This window comes from Brettanomyces nanus, chromosome 1, assembly GCF_011074865.1.
Source record: "Brettanomyces nanus chromosome 1, complete sequence".
Taxonomy (NCBI): Eukaryota; Fungi; Ascomycota; class Pichiomycetes; order Pichiales; family Pichiaceae; genus Brettanomyces; species Brettanomyces nanus.
The window spans coordinates 3,135,302-3,155,986 of record NC_052374.1 but is presented as its reverse complement, the minus strand read 5'-3'; the positions used below and the strand labels follow the sequence as shown (position 1 = coordinate 3,155,986).

The following is a 20,685-nucleotide window of genomic DNA, read 5'->3' as shown; positions in this document are numbered from 1 at the left end:
TTTAATGTCTCCTCATTGCCGTCTTGACCTTCTGATTCAGCTTATGTGCCCAACCCCGCAGATGTGATATGTGCGCCTTGTGAAAGATAGGCTCGAGAGCTTCGCCCGGCTTTTCTTCCGCTTCAAATCCTTTCGATCTTGTAAAATAGTCGTCGATACTCTTCTGCATCAGCTCTCTTCTTTTATCTTTGGAGTGCAAGCAGTGGATTTGATCATGAATCAAATCCTCGTCAACTTGCTTTGGAGTCCTGTATCTTGTTTCAAGAGGGCAAGAAAGCTCGTGATTAGGATTCTTGCCAGGATAAGTTGGATACTCCCGCTTGTGCAAGTGTAGATGCCTTCTTAGACGTTTCATCTTCCCTCTGAAACCAACCACTTTCTTTGGCTTCTGACTTTGATCAATGAACCGAACTCTAGGAATATTGTTGAAATTGACTGCTAGATGTTGTTTGGACTCCTTTTCTGGCTTGTGTTTACTATCCACCCACCTGGAGGGTTCATCGTGGTATCTGGTGACACGTGCATATGCGTAGCTTGACAGTGCCATTGTCATGGCTAGCATCTCGTCGTCGTGATTCCTGTCAGACTTCGGATAACCTTTCATCTCCTTTAGTTTTCCGTGAAACTGCTTGCTGGCAACGTCACGGAGACGATCTATGGCACCAGAGTACTCTTCAGGAAACCACATTGTCTTTGCATACTTGGCTGGATAATTTCTGATATTCTCAGCCATTTCATCGCTGATCACATGGAACTCATTAAGCGCCTGATCAACGACTTCAAGACGCTCAATGAGTTGTTGGGCATCTTCCAGCTTTTCCTCGTTTTGCAAGCCATTCTCACTTTTCATAGATGATCTTCTAGGAGTGAGAGCAGCAAAAGTCTCCTGAGTACTAAGTATGGAAATGTTGTCTTCGATGGTAACTCCGTCCAGATTGTTTTTTGTTGCTCGTATTGGTTCGCTCGGTTCGCTTGGTTCGTTTGGTTCGCTTGGTTCGCTTGGTTCGCTTGGTTCGTTTGGTTCGTTTTCCTCTTCCAGCTCTTCGGGTTCGGCTGGCTTAACTTCTTCGGAGAGTTCTCTGAGAAGGTCGTCTAGAGGCTCTGAGAGAGGCTCGGTGACTGCTTTAACATCGTCCATAATATCTCCGATTAAGAGCTCTTTGGGTTCGACTGGCTTAACTTCTTCAGCGACTTCCATCTGTGCTGCCGCTTTTGTTGTCATCTTCTTTTGTCTTTCTTCCTCATTAAGTCCGCTATTGGACTGTTTGATCTCAGACATCTGAAGGTGTTTTTTTGTTTTTGGCGAGGCGGGAGGAGTCCTGTCATGTTCATAATCGGGAGGCTCTTCCTCCGGATCTAGGATAACAGTGAAGTCCCACTGGTAGTCCGGATCATCTAGGCAGCTTACATTAGAGAGGGCAGACAGATTGTCAAAATCGTAGTCTTCCTCAGAATCGATTGCAGCCTTACGCAAGTCAAGCTTTGACCCTAATACAACATCGGTCATTGCTTCGTACGTCTCAAACAGGGATTTGATGCAGTTGCATCTGAGGATCTCGTCAAGATCACCTGCTGCCATAGCCTTGTCTGCCAAGTACTTTTGATAAGCCTTTCCCAACTTGACAGGTTGGTCATAGGTATACCCTTTTGGCAATGGGACGAAAAGATGGGTCAAGTCATTGAGCCGTTTCTTACCTGCCATTGGCCAAATATCTTTTTGGCTTAGTGTTCCTTCACCTGTCTCCCTTTTCTTGATAAGACTGTGCACCTTATATTCTCTAAGAGAGTTCGAAGGTGAGATCATTGTCCTATATTGGTCAAAATTGTTTCTAACGTAGTGACTGTAGCTAGTCCTACGCTTCAATTTGAACTTTCTAAGAGAGCCCAGAGGCGGAATCTTACTCTTATAATACTTAAGAGTAACATTCTCGTCATCATCCTTGCTATCGGGGGTCTCGCCGGTGTCAGCGGGCTCGACCATCTCGACGTGCTTGCCTTCGTGGGCCAGCTCCTGTACCTTCGGAGCGATGTTGAACCAACCAGTGACATTATTGAGAACCTCTTGAGTGTCAAAGTGGTAGTTCCAGTAGCCCTTCTCTTTGGAATCCTTTTGCGAGGTTTCCTCTGAGTGAGCTTCCTGACTGATAATATCAGTTTGAACTGGGGCCTGTTCGGCCATGCTGGAGTGAATAGTCATATCTTAATTGCAAGTTAACTTATTTCGCCGGTCTGCTGAGTATGATTCACTGTAAAGAGGGAAGAACATTCAAGTATCCTTTATAATTAACGTAATTTAGGGACTTCAGCGCTTATTTAGCGCGCAAAGGATTTCGTAGTAATTTCCTAATATGGAAGTTGCAAGGAAGAGAGTTAAATTTTTCACTTTTGTATGATCGTATTCATACTGTCCTGGTTTTGAATTGAATGTCTCCATGATGTGAAAGTACTCTCTACTGCCTGCCTAACCATATTGTGATATTCCAGAAGAGTGCTTTTCTGTCTCTACTTTATCATTAAGCCGATCGACTCGTCAGATAGTCCTAAAATTTTTCACCACCTTAAAGTTCAACCAACCATATTGGATCTCCACAAAGATCACTGCTCTGTCTTCCTTGTTTTCTCTCTATCAAAATGACTGCTGCGAACCTGTTTGCTAACAAGGACGACAATCACTTTAGGGAAGCCCTTCGTTTATATGAAGCCAAGCAATACAAGAAAACTGTCAAGACCCTTGATGGCATCCTTAAACGGAATCCTCAGCACTATGAATCCTTCTCTTTGAAGGGTCTGGCCTTATATTACTCCAATCTACCTGAGAAAGGCCAAGCTCTCGAGTATATCAACAAAGGTATTTCCAAAGGTTCGACCGATCCGGTAGTTTGCCATATTACTGGTTTGTATTATCGAGCTGTTAAGAATTACAAGGAAGCTGCCAAGTGGTATGATGCTGCCATGAAGAACAACTCTTCTAACAAAGGTATTTTGCGCGATTTGAGTTCTTGTCTCACGCAGATTCGTGATTACAAGCACTTAGTCACACCTCGTCTGGGTTACTTAGAAGATCAGCCCGCTTACAGGGCCAATTGGACTGCTGCTGCTGTGGCTCACTATTTGAATGGTCAGTATAAGAATGCAGAAAATGTTCTTACTAAGATTGAGGAATTGATCTCCGACCATCTAGCGGATGCTGATATGTTTGAGCATTCTGAGTGTCTTCTCTTCAAGAACAGAATCATATATGCTTCTGGTGATGTTGAAAGGGCCTATGATCATCTTTTGGTTCTCGAAAAAGAAGGTCAGGTTGGTGACGGCTTGAAATTACAGGAATACAAGGCACAGTATTTGGAGGAACTTGGAAAGCCGGAGCAAGCTTCGTTTGTCTACAGAAAATTGCTTCAGCGTAACTCTGATAATGTCAGCTATTATTATTCGTTGGAGAGATGTCTTGGTACAGACAAGATGTCCGTTTCTGTTCGTCTTGCATTGTACGAGAAGTTATCTAAGTTTTATCCACGTGCAGATCCTCCTCAATTTATTCCTTTATTGTTCTTGAAGGGAGAGATGTTCGCTAAAAAAGCCGAGCAGTACATATTAGGTCAACTTAGAAGAGGTGTTCCGGCAACATTTGTTAACGTTAAGCCCTTGTACAAGAGAAAATCCAATCAAGAAGTTCTTTACAAGATTGTCAGGAAGTTCTATGATGGAGAATCCAAGGAAAATCCGCTAACTCGCTGTTGGACCGGTTACTATTTGGCTCAACACTACTACAGGTTGAGGGAGTATTCAAAGGCATTAGAGATGATAGAGGAGGTTATTTGCACCACGCCTACATTGGTTGAACTTTATATTGTGAAAGCACGGATTTTCAAGCGACTCAACAAGCTTGAATTGGCTGCTGATACTATGGATAAAGCCCGTAGACTCGATTTGCAGGATAGATTTGTCAACTGTAAAGCCACCAAGTATTTCTTACGTGCCGACAAGGTCAGCAAGGCTGTCGATACTGTGTCCCTCTTCACTAGGAATGAAGGGACTCCTAACGGTGTTCAGGACTTGCACATGATGCAGTGTGTTTGGTTCCTAACAGAGAGTGCCGAGGCATACTTCCGTCTATACAAGTTGGACTTGAAGGAATGGCAAGAAAAGTATTACAAAGAAGGATCTGAAGAGAATCCTGACCATATCTATCTTCTTGCTCGTGAAAACTTTAGGAAGAAATTAATTCGTACTTTGGGACTTGCCATTAAGAGATACCGGGCCGTTATTAAAGTCTTTGAAGAGTATGAAGATGATCAGTTTGACTTCCATCACTACAGTATGCGTAAAGGTACTCCCCGTACGTATCTAAATATGTTACATTGGGAAGACGAACTCTATCACCAACCGTTATTCCTTAGAAGTGCTGTTGGTATCACCAAGTTGTACATGGAGGTATTGGGACATAAGGATTTGTACCAGAAACTTCTTTGCGCCCCGGATCATAATCTTAACAAAACTAAAAAGGAGAAAAAGGACGAGGTCAAGAAACATGAAGAGTTAGTTGAGTATTCTAGGGGATATGCGAAAGACCAAGATGTATTTGGCGAATCGACACTCAAAGCGTATGCCGGTATTCCAGAGAAGACCAAAAACGGGACTGTTGTTGATGTGATTGATACTACGGCAGAGTTGATGAAACTTGCATCCAGAGTGGACAAAGAGACCTCTGTTGATGGACTCTATGTTGTGTTCCGGGTGAATCAATACCTCAGAAAGTATGTTCTTGGCTTGCAAGCCTTGAATAGAATCTATTCGTTTGACCGGAATAATCACAACGTCGGTTACATGTATCTTCAGCTACTTAAGGATATGAAGGGTGATGATACACAGGATGCCATCAAAAGGATCCTGCAGATTGGTCTCAAGAAGAACTTTGCGGACCTTTTAGAGATGGATGAAGATGAATCCTTGGCACGTAAGTTGGTGGAAAATTATTTCCAGAAGGATAATTTGAATACAGCCATCAGTGTTGTTGAGGCACAACGAGTTGAGGCTTCGAAAGTGTTCGAAGCTAGATTGATGGATCTTAAGGAGCAATTAGATCCCTATTCGTGTGGTTTGCTTGAATATGAGCAAATCAATTAGATTAGGATAGGAGTATATGTAGATAGATCAACTAGTTAACCAACTTTCAACCTGGTTTCTGGCCATATTTGTAGTCAAATTCAATCCCTGTCGTCCGTAGGGAGCATAACTAACAGTGTAGTATACAGAAGCGACGAATTGTAGCATGCAGGCTACTATAACGAGAATGGTGCTCTTCCATAAGAGACTGAATATCAAAGTAAAAATGATAGAAGCAAGAAAGGCGACCGTGAAGTAGATTCTTTCTCTGGAGAATAGATGTTTGGCAAACTGTGCGAATCCATTAAGCAGAGCAAATGCTAATAGGAAGAGTGTTGAACCGAGAGTCCATATTAAGGCGAACTTCTTGGGCTTGAGAGAGAGCATCGGGAAGAGCACAAAGCAGATTCCGTAGCAGACAAAGGAGCCTATAAGCGTGACAATAAAAAGGGAAAGTCGTTCAAAGTATGAGAGATTGAAGGGGTTATCGGAATCAGAATCGCCGGAATTGAGGAACTGGGGCATCAACGTCGAGGGAAGATATGAGCCAAATCTAGAGAAGGCTGGGCTACTTCCTGAGTCTGTATCAATAGAATCGGCTGCTAAACCGGCTTCCAAATCGGATGCATCAGCGGGGATTGCAACCGGTTTTGAGGAGGAGAAAAATGAAGAAAGGGCCATCGTTGGAAGGAAGGTATGGTAAGCTTCAGCCTTGAGATAATCCGCTTAGATAATTTCTCGCATAAGCTTTAGTTCTGAGGCTTCCGGTCGGGAATTTTTCTTTGGCTCTTCCGCTCCTTGGCTCTTGCGCTCTTTTGTTTGTCCTTCGCGTATATCTTACAGAAAGGCTTCGGTTCTTCTTAGTAAATCTCGGTGGTTACTCCGTTCACCTCATTACAACAATGGCATCCACATTTCCACGTCCCTCAGCAGCACCAATTCCAAAGGTAGGACCTCTTTATAGATATACAGCAACTTTCTTAGGAGCCACAATGTGGTTCTGGATGTTCTATAGAACCAAGCATGATTGGAAGCAATGGTTAGGTGTTGGGCATCCTTGGGAGCATTAGAGATACCTTGTTTATTCACTTATTTATTAATTTATTTATTTCCTTATTACGTCGTCAATTCACATTATATTACTATTACTATAGATGACTTAATTCCCAAATACCTTTCTGAGCTTCTTAATTAACTTGTGGCCGCGATTTGAATTCTGATTCTCAGTAAGAGTATCCATTAGTCCTCTGTCAGAGGCTCCCGAATGAACTGGAGAAATGCCATTATCAATGTCCTCGTTAATAGTTGTAGATTGCAGATTGGGAGATCTATTGTTAGCCTTGGTATTTCGCACCATATTTCCAGCACCTCCACGGCCAATCGAATATACAGGTCTTAACTGATCTGTGTCGTCATCATCGTCTTCCTTCTTCTCATCTCTGCTTTTCTTGGGCTCGAATTTAGGCGAGGGAAGGTTTTTCACCTTTGTAATATTTCCAGCTCCTCCTCGTCCGGAAGAAACTGTATAGTTTCCCTCCTTGTCTGCTTTATAACTGCTGCGTTGCTGTCGTTCATTCTGCTCCTCAGAAAGGACGATCTCGTTTTCAGCCTCCCGTGCAGTGGAGATGTTGATCATATTACCTGCACCACCACGCCCTGTGGAAAACACAGGATTGAGTGAAGACATGTTTGATGCTCTCTTTAAAGAATAAGAATAATACTTTGCTGCTTAGCTGCCTTCAATTACATCTATTCTCTCGCGATGCTGCCCCCCTCCTTTTTATCTTTCAGGGTCGGTCATCCATATAAAAATTTTATCTCATTCGCGGGAATGCGGCTATCAGGAGAAGCGGTAAAACCGCGGAAATTCTAGTACTCAGATGTGGCTTCGGCTGTATTTGACGTGGATGCGTTCGTTCGGTTCGTTGTTCATCTAGTTCGTTGGCTCTTCTAGTTCTTCCAGTTCTTCCAGTTCGTTCGGTTCTTCCAGTTCGTTCGGTTCTTCCAGTTCGTTCGGTTCTTCCAGTTCGTTCGGTTCTTCCAATTCTTTCAATTCCTGTATTTCCTACTCTACCTATTCTTAATTCTCACCTTTGAGATCTGTTTCCATGTGATTCCAGTCACATGATATTTTCATGGCTTTTCGCGTTTGTCGCTGAATCTCTTACATTACCCCCTCCATTCTCTATTCTGCGTCGTAGATCTCCATGTCCGATTCTGATAATGATTCGTTTTCAGATGACGGCGAAGATGTCGTTCTTCTGACCAATAAAATTCATGAACGCTCCATTTCCTCCATTTCCCCCCATTCGAGTCCGTCTGCTGTCAATAAGTCTTTCACCATCACCCATTCTGGACAGCTTTCTCTTGATGGAGGCGTGGTCTATGAGGAAATTAGAGAGACAAATGTCAGTTTTGGTCCCACAAATCACAATCTTGACACAGATGCAATGTCCACCATTGTCTATCCGTCCAATATGGAAGTTAGAAAGTACCAGGAATCAATAGTCAAGCACGCTCTCATGGAGAACGTACTCTGTGCTCTTCCGACAGGACTTGGTAAGACTTTCATCGCCTCTACTGTTATGCTCAACTTTTATCGCTGGATTAAAGGGCCACCTGATGGCAAAATTATCTTTATGGCTCCCACCAGGCCACTTGTTGCTCAACAAATGAGGGCTTGCTATGGTATTACTGGAATTCCTCTTGATGATACCGCTGTATTGTTAGACATTTCCAAAAAAGATCGTAAAGACTTGTGGACCACCAAACGTGTATTTTTTTCTACTCCACAGGTGGTAGCCAATGACCTTCGTTCAGGAATTGTCGACCCCCGTCAAATATGCTGTATTGTAATAGATGAGGCTCATAGAGCCAGGGGTAATTACGCTTACTGTACCGTTGTTGCCCAAATCAACCGTATCAACACAAGTTATCGTATTCTGGCTCTAACAGCTACTCCCGGTTCTGACACTGAATCCGTTCAGCAGATCATCGACAATTTGAGCATCTCCAGCATCGAGGTTAGGACGGAAAATGACTCTGACGTCTCTCCTTATGTCAATTCTAAGGCTGTAGTCAAAGTCGATTGTCCTGTTACTCCAGAGATTGATCATATCATAGAATTCATATGTGTCGCCATTCTTCCCGCGTTGAAAAAGGCCAATGCTGCTGGTATTTACGATATTACTGATCCTGCACGCATCAACCAATTCAGGGCTTTTGAGAAATCCCGTGCGGTCATTGCAAACCATGGTCTGCCCGAAGGTTTGAAATGGACTTACTTTTTCCAGCTCAAACTATTGGCAGAAGTGGGTATGTTTCTACGAAGACTCAATATTTACGGTATCAAGACTTTCTACACCTTGTTTCTGAACAAGTATACAGAGTTCACAACTAAATATGAGATGAAGAAGTCCACAAATCGTATTGCTGCTTCGTTCTATTACAATGATAGCATTAAAAAGATGAAGAGTTTTGTTGAGGCTCTTATCCGAGAAGACGCTAGAAAGGCGGCGCGGGCTGATTCGAGGGTTGTCGAGGGACTCTTCTCGCATTCCAAGTTACAGGAACTCGTTCATAGATTGATCGATTTTTTAAAGGAGCAAGGTTCTCGTGGTGGGTTTTCTTCTGTTATTGTATTCACCGAGTTTAGAGAGAGTGCCTTAGAGATTGTCAGATGTCTTGAAAGTGCGAATAGACTAGTAAAGAACGACACACCCAACTCTTCTGATCTCCTTAGACCGCATATTTTTATTGGACAGGCTAAAGAGAAAGATAAATTCGATGAGGACGCTTTCAGGAACAAAAATAGGAAGAAAAAAAGAGGTGAAAAGAAGCAAGATGACGATCCTTTACCTAAAAAACGTAAGACGGGTAATGCTTCTGCCTCTATAGCTGTACCTGCATCACGTGTGGACTCAAGTGTATCAGCTCAGGCGAAAGGTATGACGCAAAAGGTTCAAAAGGAGCTTCTTTCAAAATTTAAAGAGGGAATATATAATATTCTTGTGGCGACATCGATCGGAGAGGAAGGTCTAGATATTGGAGAAGTGGATATGATTGTCTGTTTTGACTCAACCTCTTCTCCTATTAAGAATATTCAACGTATGGGACGTACTGGTAGAAAAAGAGCCGGTAATGTCGTGTTACTCTTTTCTGGAAACGAAAGAGAAAAGTTTGAGAAAGCTATGGATAATTACCAGTGGATTCAAAATCAGATACGTAGTGGGGACGCCAAATTGGATTTGCATCCCTCCGATAGAATTCTACCTAAAGAATACGAGCCCCAGATTGAGTATAGAAAGATTGAAATTCCTGAGGAGAATAAGGAGGTATTGGAGGATGAAGGAATGAATGCAGATGATGCTATCATTGAGAAAGTTAAAGGGAAAACGAAATCAAAAGGTAAGAAGACAAGGCCGGAAAAGGGAGGACGTCAAGCCAAATTGGAGAAGAGGTTTTTCATGCCAGATAATGTAGAGACGGGATTTCGGCCTGCTTCGACATTGGTGAGAAAAGTAAAGCAAAGTAAGGTTGATGAAAAGAAGGAAGAGGAGTATAAAAAGTCAGATGAGACGTTGTTGAGTGAAAATGTTGATAGTGATAATGACCTGACTCCAAGTCAGCTACTTAGTTCTGTGAATGCGTCGAAGGATGAATCTATAAAATCTTCTCAACCGATTCTTATTGATCTTTCTGAATTCACCGATGACGAACTACGTGGAAATGAGTTTAAAGAGGTTACTGGTGCGATGAGAGAGACAAGTGAGAATTTCAGTGAAGCTGAAAAGGCCGAGAAGCCCGGTGAATCTGAAGCTCAGAAATCTGGTGAATCTGAAGCTCAGATACCCGGTGAATCCGAAGCTCAGAAACCGGGTGAATCCGAAGCTCAGAAACCTGGTGAATCTCAATCTCAATTGTTTCCTCTAGTTATAGAGGACTCCGAAGGTGGTGATGACATTGAATCCGACAGCTTCGCTAGCTTTATTTCAGGTAACATGATATCTTCGACTCCTCTTTCCAACATTGACTCTGTATTTACTAATCAATTCTCCCCTCGAGACGGGTTTATGACATCTCATCAGGAGATGCTATTTTACTCGCAATACTTTACAGAAGATGAAAATGCATGCTATGACCCAAGAAGATTCAACGAGATCGATGATCCACTCATCTGCGTCAGAGGTGGTGGAAAGAATCTTGGTAGAATATCACATTCGACAGCGTCGAAGAGCATTATCGAGTTTCATGAGTTTTGCGAAAGGCAGAAGAAGCGGAACTAGCTACGTATCTGTATCATAATCTATTAATTTTATTAACGCGCTTGTAACGTCTCAGAAGCAGAAGTGTGTCCTGAATGAATAAACCCTGACAGCTGACCAATCCAATATATATAACCAGTAAAATTTTAAACCTTATTCTTCTTTGCCCGATGAACATACTTGGACTTCTGTCTCTTTTCCAAAGGCGGAAGTCTGGGTCTTCCCCTCTTTCTCTTCCCTGATTGAAGAACGTTTAGTCTTTTCTGAGCTAGAGCTGCTTCATTAATTGGATATTTTCTGGGTCTTCCCCTACGCCTTTTCGCCTGGGCAGATGTATCAGTACTGCCTACACTTTCTTTACGAGACACTTGAACTTGAATTTTAACATCGGGTCTAGCGAGTGGCTTAATCTGTTGCGCTAAAGTTGGCCCAATCTCTTTGTTCCGGATACTAAAAGAAGTGTATGGAAGTACCTTCGAGGTTGATCTTATATCACTGTAGCCCAAAGAATTTTCTGGACATGACGGAAAGCTGGGATAAGGTTGAGGTAAAATAAAGCCCGACTTACCAACGTTTAGAGGTTTCACATAAGAGAGAGACGGGAGTGGGGGTGGAACATTGGCCGGTAGAACAATATTGGGAAGCCGCCGAGGTTGCGGATATGTAAGTTTGGTGAGCATGGCATGAAGTTTGAAGTGAAGCAAAGAAGGAGATCAAAGAAAGAAAGAGGAGCAAAGAAAACAGGAGATGGAAATAAGAAATAGGAAATAAGAAATAATAAATAATAAATAATAAAAAGAAACAAAAATAAAAATAAAAATAAAATAAAAATAAAAATAAAAAATGCAACCTGGAAAATGCAACCTGGAAAATGGATATTCAAGATGTAAATAGAAAATAGAAATAGAATGTTATTAAAATATATCACTTCCCTTTCGTCTTTGGTGTGTTTGTTGGCCACCTGGAATTGCTCGTAGGTAGTTCAGCTCCACCGCGGTTACCCGTGGAACTTAACCTATTTTTTTCATTCTGAAGCTTCGCTAATTGATGCTCTCGCTTGCTATAGAGGGAATCCATAGCGATTTCTGCTCCACTTCTAAATGTAGTTTCGTCGTCTATATCCGGTTTCTCGCCCGTAGGCTCTTCGTCCTCAGGGGAAGACTCAGGTAAAGGTGCCAAAGTATCTTTATCGAGCCATGGTAAAAGCACGTGACCAAAGTAAAAATGCTGAACTACTGGGAATTTCGAAAGGACTTCTCCGTAATACATTCTGACCATACCTTTGGCTATTTTTTCCCAAGTTTTAGAAGTGCAAATCTCATATAGCAAAGGTGAATGTTCATTGAAAGGCCCGAATTTGACTCTTTTGATGAATGCAATGGCATTATAGTACAAATTGCGAGTCCTGTTTCGTTTGAGAGCACTGGGATTAAGCAGAGAGGTAGGAGTAAGACCCATTCGGTAATTGAGAGCCTCTGAGCTTTTTTTCTCAGATTCTAGTTTTTTGAAATCAACCATTTGACTGGCTCCTAAAATGTAAATTAGATGGAAATGGTCATCCAATCCCCAAACGCCATGCGATCCAGCTGGTTCTAACGTATAAGTCAGTATAAGAGTTCTGACAAAATCATAGTATTTAGAAAATATCACAAGATAGTCTTGTCCTGTTATTTCATCTCGAGGAAAAATGTCTGTCATAATGAGGCACGATAGAAAGGCTAGAAAAGAAAGTTCATGACCCGTTCCAAAATCCAAACGTTCCCTAGAGCCAAAAGACCCCAAAAAATAGTATCGAAGCTCTGTAAAAAAGGTATAAGATCTATGTTCAGACTGGGGGACCTGATAGTATTGGCCCATATATTTATCAAGCCAGTGATCTATCCTACTCGATAGCTTGTCATGCCAATCGCGACATGCCATATTGCCGTATCTTCGCGGGCCGGGAAAAGGTGGGGTTTCATCCATTAAGGTCTTTAGTTCATCGAGCAATCGAAGAACAGATAAAACGGGTTTGGACATCTTATCTATGGAGAATTTGTCAGACACGGGTGGAGGAAGATCGAAAGAATTTATGGACGCCTTCATCTGGCGTTCTCTAGCACGTGATTCCCCGGACATTGCCACACCTGGATGCCTTGCATTTTCAAATGCAACCAATTGATCATCTAGGACCCCATGGGGGACGTCTGTAAGACTTATTTTGGAGCATATAAGGAAGAGTGTTGACTGAATGCGCTCAATTGCAACAGATTTCTGGAATGATACGACCTCTTTCGGCCCATAGATCCTTTTGCAAGGGGGGATCCAATCCAAATGCGGATCTTTAGGATTAATATGGGGGAGATTCGAATGCATATGAGAGAATAAGCAGTCTGTGAAGAACGGAGAGATATAAGAGGTGGGCCAATAGAGATATGCGCCACAGAATGTAGATAACTGAGCGCGAAGGGTTGTATGGCTATACTATATATATTTGTAGCCAGAAGCTGACCCTGAGGAATAGACAAATATATTTGGAAAGGTCTGAGATCTTGAATATTGGGATAAATTCCAGAAACTTGTCTCTTTGAACTAGAGTATACTAAATATCGCCAGATATAGATTGTGCTCTGTCCTCCCATCCAAATCGTCATTGTAAATCCCTTCTGAAATTTGTGGCGCATGCTCAAAAAATTTTCCAGCCTACTAGATTATCCAGTTCTTCACAAGGAATGCTTTGTTGATCTACACGGATTCTTTGGACAATTGAAGCAATAATTGAAGCAATAATTGCTATAGGAGTTGCAACAGTTACATTTATACCTAATGCTTCATTGGTCTGCTTCTCCTTTTCAGGAGCTCTATTCTGCAATTCAGCAGGAAGATGTTGAAACACAGTTACATTTGATTAATGACTTGCGTGATGATCTTGTGTCTTTACTCGTTCATCCGTCTAAGAATGCCAATTCCCGAAGGCAACTTGAATCTCAGCATGTCAAATTTGTTGATGGTTCTGAATACGAACTCAATGATGAGTTTTCTACCGCTGTAGCACGGCTTTCTGATGAGCTTGATCTCGACGAAATTGCTGCCGCAGAAACACTATACTATGCCGCTGAGGGAGACTCTGGTAGACTCGGCGTTGCATTTCTTGATCTTGTTCGTGCTGCTTATCACACTAGAAGGCTCTATATTCTTCAGATTGTTGCTTATTATGTCTGCATGACATCAAGTAATTCGTCTGATACAGGTGACCACCTTCAGAAGGACAATGACGCCAGTTCCCCACATGTGCATTTTCTATCCATTCTACCTGAATCTTTTGACTTGGTTCCATCATTTAAGCAAATTGAGACCGAACTCGATTCTATCTCACAGCTGGTTCAACGTTCTAGGATTCTTGGTACCTATGAGGCAGAACCCAGTTTGGCTAAGGCTATGGCCTTTTGTCGCGATTCTCTCTTTAGAGAGATGCAGCTATTAGGAGAGGTACTTTGGGGTCTCGCTAAGCCTAACAGTAAACCCGGTTTGACTCTTGGGTCGTTCCAATCGCTTGTCGATCACATTCTCACTTTCCAACCTGATGATCTTTTCTGCCTTACGTTTCTCCCTGGACTCCTACGGCATATATCTAATTTAAGTATATCCTGGCCCGATTCAGATATTATATTGTTGCATGTCCAGGTCCTGAAAGATACTTCTGATTCCAAAAAATTGGCCGAATCACCCTTTAAGGCTTTGATTATCACCGCATTCCTTACTAACTTCATTTCCTGGTGCAAAAAAGATCCCTCCAGGGTTAAGCAGTTTCCATTTGATTCTTCAGTTAGTGATCCAATCAAAAAAGCTATCTCTGTCGGTGGTTCCATGGAAATGCTTCTTGGTATTGCTGCTGATACATCCCTTGTTTCGACTGCATTATCCGATCGCCGCGCTCTACCGTTCTACGATTTCAGACCTTTTTTACAGCGGCATATTCCTAAACTCAAGCCCATAAGGTTACTTGATATCAATGAAGCGGCTACAAGCGAGCTTCGTAGGTCTCTTCAAATCGTCGGCAATTTGCCAGATGATGCTGATTTGTCACCTGTTTATTATCACTGCAAAGAATTTCCGCTAAACGATCATTTCATTTCATTTCTTGCTCCGATTCTTAGTTCGTTTGCACTTAATTTTGTTGCAAATGCTGCGTTTGTACTTTCTGATTTGAGGGATACGGAAGAGGATCTTTTACTTTCATCTGAAGAGCTTGATTTGGACGCTATGGCTGAAAATGCCGACTTGGAACGTTTTTATGTTGCGATGTTCTACATTTATTTAGAGAGACCTCAGCTAGCTGCCTTATTCTGGGCAGACAAATCATCATCTGCCTATGGTTTCCTTCAATGGGCTTCCCGATGTAACAGTCCGCTAATTATCTCCACTTTCTGCCTCTTTCTATCATCTTTGGCGTCCGGCAAAGATAATGCTGTCAACACTTTCAACTTCCTACAAATTACCAATGATAAATCATCTGTTACACTTTCAACTACTTCCACTTCTTCAATTATGGGCAAGTTCTCCTCTGTTAGTTGGTCCACCATTTATTCCTCTTTAGCATATTATAATAAGGTATTGAGTGGTGGTTCCAAGGAAACCTCTTCTACCACAGCAATAACTGAAGTGGGTTCCTTTTCTTCGCTTGTTCCCCAACTTGGTGATGATTCCATCATATATATTTCCGGTTTCTTCCAAGTGTTAAGCGAAGTGGCGCGTAATAGTGAGCAAGCGAGATCTGGACTTTTATTGAGTGATGATTACCAACTTCTCAGAATTCTTACGGATTTCCTCAATAACTCCACGCCTCTTGGTGGTGCTGCAATGGTTGTGCTTAGCTCCCTCGTCGGTGGATCGATCAAGGATAGGCGTAGAGTATGGCAATTACTCGACAATTGGCTTTTCCGAAACCAGATTAGGGGAAGACATCCAAATAGACGACCACAAGATGTTATCCGTTCCAATCTCACCTCTTATTCTCTTGTTATGGGCTTTGCCACTTTGATAGACGAATTGTTGAAGCCAGTGAGCGATTCAAAGGCTTTATTTGATCCTTATGAATTGTATTTTCCACTGGATCTCGGCTCTAGAATACGCAGGCCGGGCATTTGGGCGTATCTTGATGCTCTCTCCACTGATATTTTTGTGCAAGTAATGCATTCCGATATGGATGCTGACAAAAAGGTTTCTTTACAATTAGCAATTGTTGAGTTATGGGAGCATTGTCTTAGCCAGTTGGATCCCAATCTTGTCCTTAACGCTGCTGCCGCTCATCTCAAAGATCTTGACAATATATGTGCCAATCATAGCATCATTCAATATCTCCAGGCTCAGCAGGGTTCAGCCGTTATGTGCTTTTTATACAGACCCAAGGTCCACAACTCGCTTTTTGAACTTGCCAGTCTTGGTCTCGATGCTGTTAATGAACTTGCTGAATCATCGAAGAAAGTCTTGCTTGTCCAAAAGTCCCTCAATCTTATATCCATGGTCCTTGATAGGCAACTTTTTTTCGCTGATGAGCTTCTGCCTATTCTCAGATTATCCGATAATCGTTTCTGTCTACCTTCTGACGTTGAGACGTGTGGCATAAGATCCTTCTACGATTCATTGTTACTCAAACTTCCCTTTGTATCACATATTGCGCTTTATGTGTCATCCTCCAAATGTGACCTTGCCATCACGGCTCTCCAGTTGCTCAAGAAGATTGCTTGTTCTCCAGCATTCAATGGTCTCGATTCGCAAGCGTCCTACAACTTATTAAGTAAGAACAGACTTCTTACTATGCTTGAAACCGTTGATGAATCAAAACGAATTAGATTCTCCTTCTTAGAGCAGTTTGAGGCTCCAATTTCTGATGCTCAATCTGTAGGTCTCAAAATTGATATACTTAGGTTTCTCAATAGTAACCTTATCCCTGGATCATCTAGACCTTCCATCACTCACTTCCTTCTTGGTTTTGATACCAGAAGGATGAACCTAGGTGATAAGAATGAGGATGGTACCGTCTTGTCATCAAAGTCTTTGCTTAAAACTCTTCTCTTTGTACTCAGAGACACGGCAACTCTTATGGGGGATGCTTCCAATATTGATTTTGCACCTTCACAAATGTGCTCTCTCACTTTAGAGCTCATTCTTAAACTCTGTGACTCTGAGATCTTTGGAAATCAGGTGTTGGAATTTATGCGTTCCGGTCTTGGTCCTAACATCAATCTTGTCGCCGATCTGATGGTAAGCGCCAAAAAGGTGTATGGGGATACCTATTTTTCTGGAAAGCAGTTCAACCCCGACTTTCGAATTGGAAACCGTTTTGTTGCAGAAGGAGACTCTACTGCTGCCTTCATTGCATTTACGGCGTATCGTAGCAGACTTTTGCAATTGGTTGCGTTGGAGTTGCATTCAGTTTCAGAATCCGGTTGCCTTTCCCTTACTTCTAGATATACGGATTTGCTTATCAATTCTGGTTCTTTGGCTACAGGGTCTCCTAAAATTTTGGAGTTACTTGATCTGGTTGAGTTTAAGCCTCACAACATGATTGAAAAGGTTGATCAACTTTTCGCAGGGTTTGATTTTCGATACGTGTTGCAAAGAATTCGGCTAAAATCAGAGCCTGGCAGTTCAACAGAGTCTGTTTATGATTTGACAGTCGTTGATGATCTGATCAGCCTCTTTGGTAAGGAGTCCCAAGCTTTAAATGTGTTGCATCGTTCTGAAGTGAGTAGTAATCTTGCACTATTCGATCGAGAACGATCACGATTACGCTATATTATTTCTTGTACTGTGTCGTTTGATAACTTGAGGGTTCAGCAATTGGAGTATATACACTCTTGGGTGATGTTGACTCAGGTGATTGTTTCTGATGGTAAAATTGATTCCTCTCGCAGGAACAATGTCATTCTTGAGGTGTTCCAGTACGTTATTCCAAAGATCGTTGATTACTTGAAGCATGAGGCCATGTATGCTGAAGATCTAGTGTCCCTGTGTGTGTCGTTGCTAAGAGTGTACGTCAGTAGTAAAGTGGCCGATATGTCGTTGGACTCGATTGCTTCTCTTGCATTTGCTGCTCTTACGGGTATTCTGACTCCTCAATCAACGCCATCGCTTCGATCAAACTTTTACGTCTTGGTGACATCTTACATTCAGCAAGCATCGACCTCTAAGTCTGCACTGACTGAGCTACTCATTTACATTCGTTCTATTGATCAGCGCTTCTTTCACGTGGTTTGTAACGATTCATTAGTTGCAGAAGGTCCATGCCGTGTGGCTGCTTTGTTCTTGCTTGAATGTCTTGTGAAGGCAGCTACCCAGCTTCAAGGATCATCTCTTGACAGGAATTTTATTATGGGCATTCTTTGCAAAAGCAACTACCTTTACCTTCTTGTTCAGAAGCTCAAATCGACGGATGCCATATTTTGCGAATGTCTAGTCGATGAAACCTCTAATAAAAAGCGGTCTGTTGATCTTCAGACACTTCTTTATGAGCTCACTACGTCCAAAACATCGTTGTATCTTTTGATTCGTATCGCTCAGACACGATTTGGGGCTCAACAGCTTCTTAACTGCGATCTATTTACTGTTATCAAAGATTGTCATTTCCTTACTTTTGACCCAGATTTAGGTTTCCAATTGGCATTGGAGGAACAGCCATGCCAGAAGTATTTGCAGTCCGAGCGAACTTCGGTACAGCCAGAACATCAAATATCCCAATCGTCGTCGTCCCAACCATCTGTGACCGATTCTGCTTTCAGTAACGGCTCTCAGTCTGTTCGCCCTATTCGTCTCCGGATGTCTCTAGATACTCCATTGTCCCTCAATGAACCCGACTCAGGTAGTTCTCGTTTGTTTTCTACCACAACCATCTCATACTACGATATTTTTGTGCCTGTCTTTCGCCTTGTCACTGCCGTGGTAATCTCCCTGGGTCCCCAGAATGAAACAAGTATCAAGCAGGCCTCGGATCTCGAAAAACACTTTTCAAAGCTCATCACAGCCGTTCTCAAACGGCAGATTGTGATCGAGGAGAGAAATATAGATGAAGTTGATGCTAACAAGAGCAGTATCCTCGGAGAAGACTCTGCAAATCTCGTGAATGTCCGTGGCAGTGTGAAAGAGTTGGCAAGCTTGTTTATACTGCTTGACTCGTTGGTGTTATAATTCTTTAGTCCTTTAATAATCAGAATTCCATGTAATGTTTGCATCTCTACACCAGATATTTGTGCCCTAGCTAGGTTTTAAACTTCTCCAGAGATCAACCTAGCTTTATTCCTTATAGGTCCCAGTGGAGATTTTTGGCGGTTGATGAAGACTATTACTTCTGAATACTGGAAATTGGCCTCTCTATCTACTAGTGGGCGACCAGTTTTCCAGGCGAGTGAACATGATATAGCGATTCAGGATGGTGTGGGTCTATATCAGGGAGAATATAAGCTATTAGACTACCAATCAGGGCGAATTTACCTCAGTAACAGGAAAATATACTTTGTTTGTGAGTGGCCATCCAAATCTTTGAGGTATCGCTCTAGTATCTGCATTGATCTCACTGCGATTAGTTCGGCAGAGCTTTACTCGGGCTTTCTTCAATCGAGTCCCAAGATGATCCTTCACATGGTGAAACAATACGACAATTTGTCGAACCCAATATCTACAACAGCTAATTCATCATCTGTATCCCTAACATCTCAAGAAATCCACTGGATCTGTCCTATTTGCTACTATTCTAATACCTTGAAGCTATCACCTTCAACGCTTTCTCAGCTACGCCACAGAGATGGGACCCTCCCTAACTGCGCGACATGTGGCGTAGCAGCTACTTGGGAGACCATCCTTAAAGTCATTCCTGAGGAAACAGGCCAAACTCTCCATCAGAAGGCAGAGGTGGTTGACCTCTTAGCAGTAAACGGCTCGCAATGTCCTCAATGCACTTTCATCAACCATCCTTCGATGAAGACTTGCGAGATGTGTGGTGTTTCTTTGGTTGATAATTGCTTTGAGGGCCATGATGATAAAGAGGGGGGACGCTTGCAATTGAAGTTTCGGTGTGAGGATGGAGAGGGAAACGTCGAGAAGGATTTGATCAAGCTAAGTTTTAGAAATGGTGGTGAGCATCACTTTCATTCGAAGCTTCTGCAATGTCTTCAAGATGTTCAATGGGAGTTAATTCAGCAGAGTAATGGTGCCAATAAAGGTGCTGTCCAGCTTCCTCGCAGTAGTAGAGGCTCGACTGCGTCCATTAATGCTTTAATGGTACCCAGTACAGGAATTCATGGACTTCAATCGTCCACTCAACAGCGTAATTATGAGACATCGATGATTCTGAATGACTCCTTGCAGGACCTAGATAATCTTTTGGAGATGGGCAAGGAGCTTATCGTTGTAGGACAGAAGTACCAACGGGTTCTTCTTGGGGCCAAAAGGAGATCTATGGGATCTATTGATGCAAATCTTGAACTTCTTCATAATTCGCAGAACTCGATGAGAATTCTAGACTCGATTTTAAACAAGAATGAACTATACAAGGCACGTACAAACACTCAAAGAGTTACCAGTTTGACTAACATGAAGCGTTCGGCCAGGAAAAAGTCCGGTAAAACCAAGAGTGCCTTGTTCCAATTGTATATAGAGGAGCTCGCGAGGCATATCTGCGAGTTTATGGTCAACGAAAACATCTTAGACAAGAATAATGGTCTGGTAACGCTTTATGATCTTTACACTGCTTATAATGAAGCGCGTTGTGTGGATTTGGTCTCTCCTGATGAGCTTTACAGAGCTGTACAAATGTTTGATAAGCTGAAAATGAATTTTACCCTTTCTGAAATTCCTGTTACTTATCAGGGAAGCTTTTCAGTTGAGTTGAAGGAGCAGAATATGCTCATTGTATCGAGGAATAAGGTTAGTTCATCATCGATTTCTGCGAAACTCAAGACCTTATTGTCGGAAACTCCAAACCTTTCCGTTCTACAGATCCAAAAATTGGACGGCTTTCAAATTAACTACTTAATTATCGAAACTTTGCTAAACAGATTACTCAATGATGGTGCAATTGTGGTAGACAGAACTCTTCAAGGTGAATTTTTCTATCCTAATGAAATCCTAGGAATCAAAATGAATGCTGTCACGGCTAACGTTATTGAAGCTACGTCCGATCTGACTCAAAAGATGCATCATGTCTCCATTGCTGATAATATATATCCTCTCTTCAAATCTAATGGCACTGAAGACTCTAGTGCTAGGCTTCAGGAACTCGGAGATTTGTTTTGAGTAAAAGAGTATTTACAACTGTAGTATAATAATTGCTATTTTATCTGAT

General features: G+C 42.2%; 7 protein-coding genes across 7 annotated transcripts; 4 read left to right on the top strand and 3 right to left on the bottom strand.

Annotated features, from left to right (window-relative positions):
• Position 1: 1 nt before the first annotated feature.
• Positions 2–2,179, bottom strand: FOA43_001474 (uncharacterized protein; the record flags this gene model as incomplete). Its single annotated transcript, XM_038921787.1, has 1 exon — positions 2–2,179. The coding sequence occupies one exon, from the start codon at positions 2,177–2,179 to the stop codon at positions 2–4; it is 2,178 nt and encodes a 725-aa protein (XP_038777715.1).
• A 452-nt stretch (positions 2,180–2,631) lies between these two features.
• On the top strand, positions 2,632–5,124 carry FOA43_001473 (uncharacterized protein; the record flags this gene model as incomplete). Its single annotated transcript, XM_038921786.1, has 1 exon — positions 2,632–5,124. One exon carries the CDS (start codon positions 2,632–2,634, stop codon positions 5,122–5,124), a length of 2,493 nt encoding a protein of 830 aa, XP_038777714.1.
• A 1,138-nt stretch (positions 5,125–6,262) lies between these two features.
• On the bottom strand, positions 6,263–6,790 carry FOA43_001472 (uncharacterized protein; the record flags this gene model as incomplete). The annotated part of the gene is made up of 1 exon (XM_038921785.1): positions 6,263–6,790. One exon carries the CDS (start codon positions 6,788–6,790, stop codon positions 6,263–6,265), a length of 528 nt encoding a protein of 175 aa, XP_038777713.1.
• Positions 6,791–7,310: 520 nt separating this feature from the next.
• Positions 7,311–10,388, top strand: FOA43_001471 (uncharacterized protein; the record flags this gene model as incomplete). The annotated part of the gene is made up of 1 exon (XM_038921784.1): positions 7,311–10,388. The coding sequence occupies one exon, from the start codon at positions 7,311–7,313 to the stop codon at positions 10,386–10,388; it is 3,078 nt and encodes a 1,025-aa protein (XP_038777712.1).
• A 903-nt stretch (positions 10,389–11,291) lies between these two features.
• Positions 11,292–12,722, bottom strand: FOA43_001470 (uncharacterized protein; the record flags this gene model as incomplete). The annotated part of the gene is made up of 1 exon (XM_038921783.1): positions 11,292–12,722. One exon carries the CDS (start codon positions 12,720–12,722, stop codon positions 11,292–11,294), a length of 1,431 nt encoding a protein of 476 aa, XP_038777711.1.
• A 450-nt stretch (positions 12,723–13,172) lies between these two features.
• FOA43_001469 (uncharacterized protein) lies at positions 13,173–18,533 on the top strand (the record flags this gene model as incomplete). Its single annotated transcript, XM_038921782.1, has 1 exon — positions 13,173–18,533. One exon carries the CDS (start codon positions 13,173–13,175, stop codon positions 18,531–18,533), a length of 5,361 nt encoding a protein of 1,786 aa, XP_038777710.1.
• A 638-nt stretch (positions 18,534–19,171) lies between these two features.
• On the top strand, positions 19,172–20,636 carry FOA43_001468 (uncharacterized protein; the record flags this gene model as incomplete). Its single annotated transcript, XM_038921781.1, has 2 exons — positions 19,172–19,178; positions 19,210–20,636. 2 exons carry the CDS (start codon positions 19,172–19,174, stop codon positions 20,634–20,636), a joined length of 1,434 nt encoding a protein of 477 aa, XP_038777709.1.
• Between the last annotated feature and the right edge of the window lie 49 nt (positions 20,637–20,685).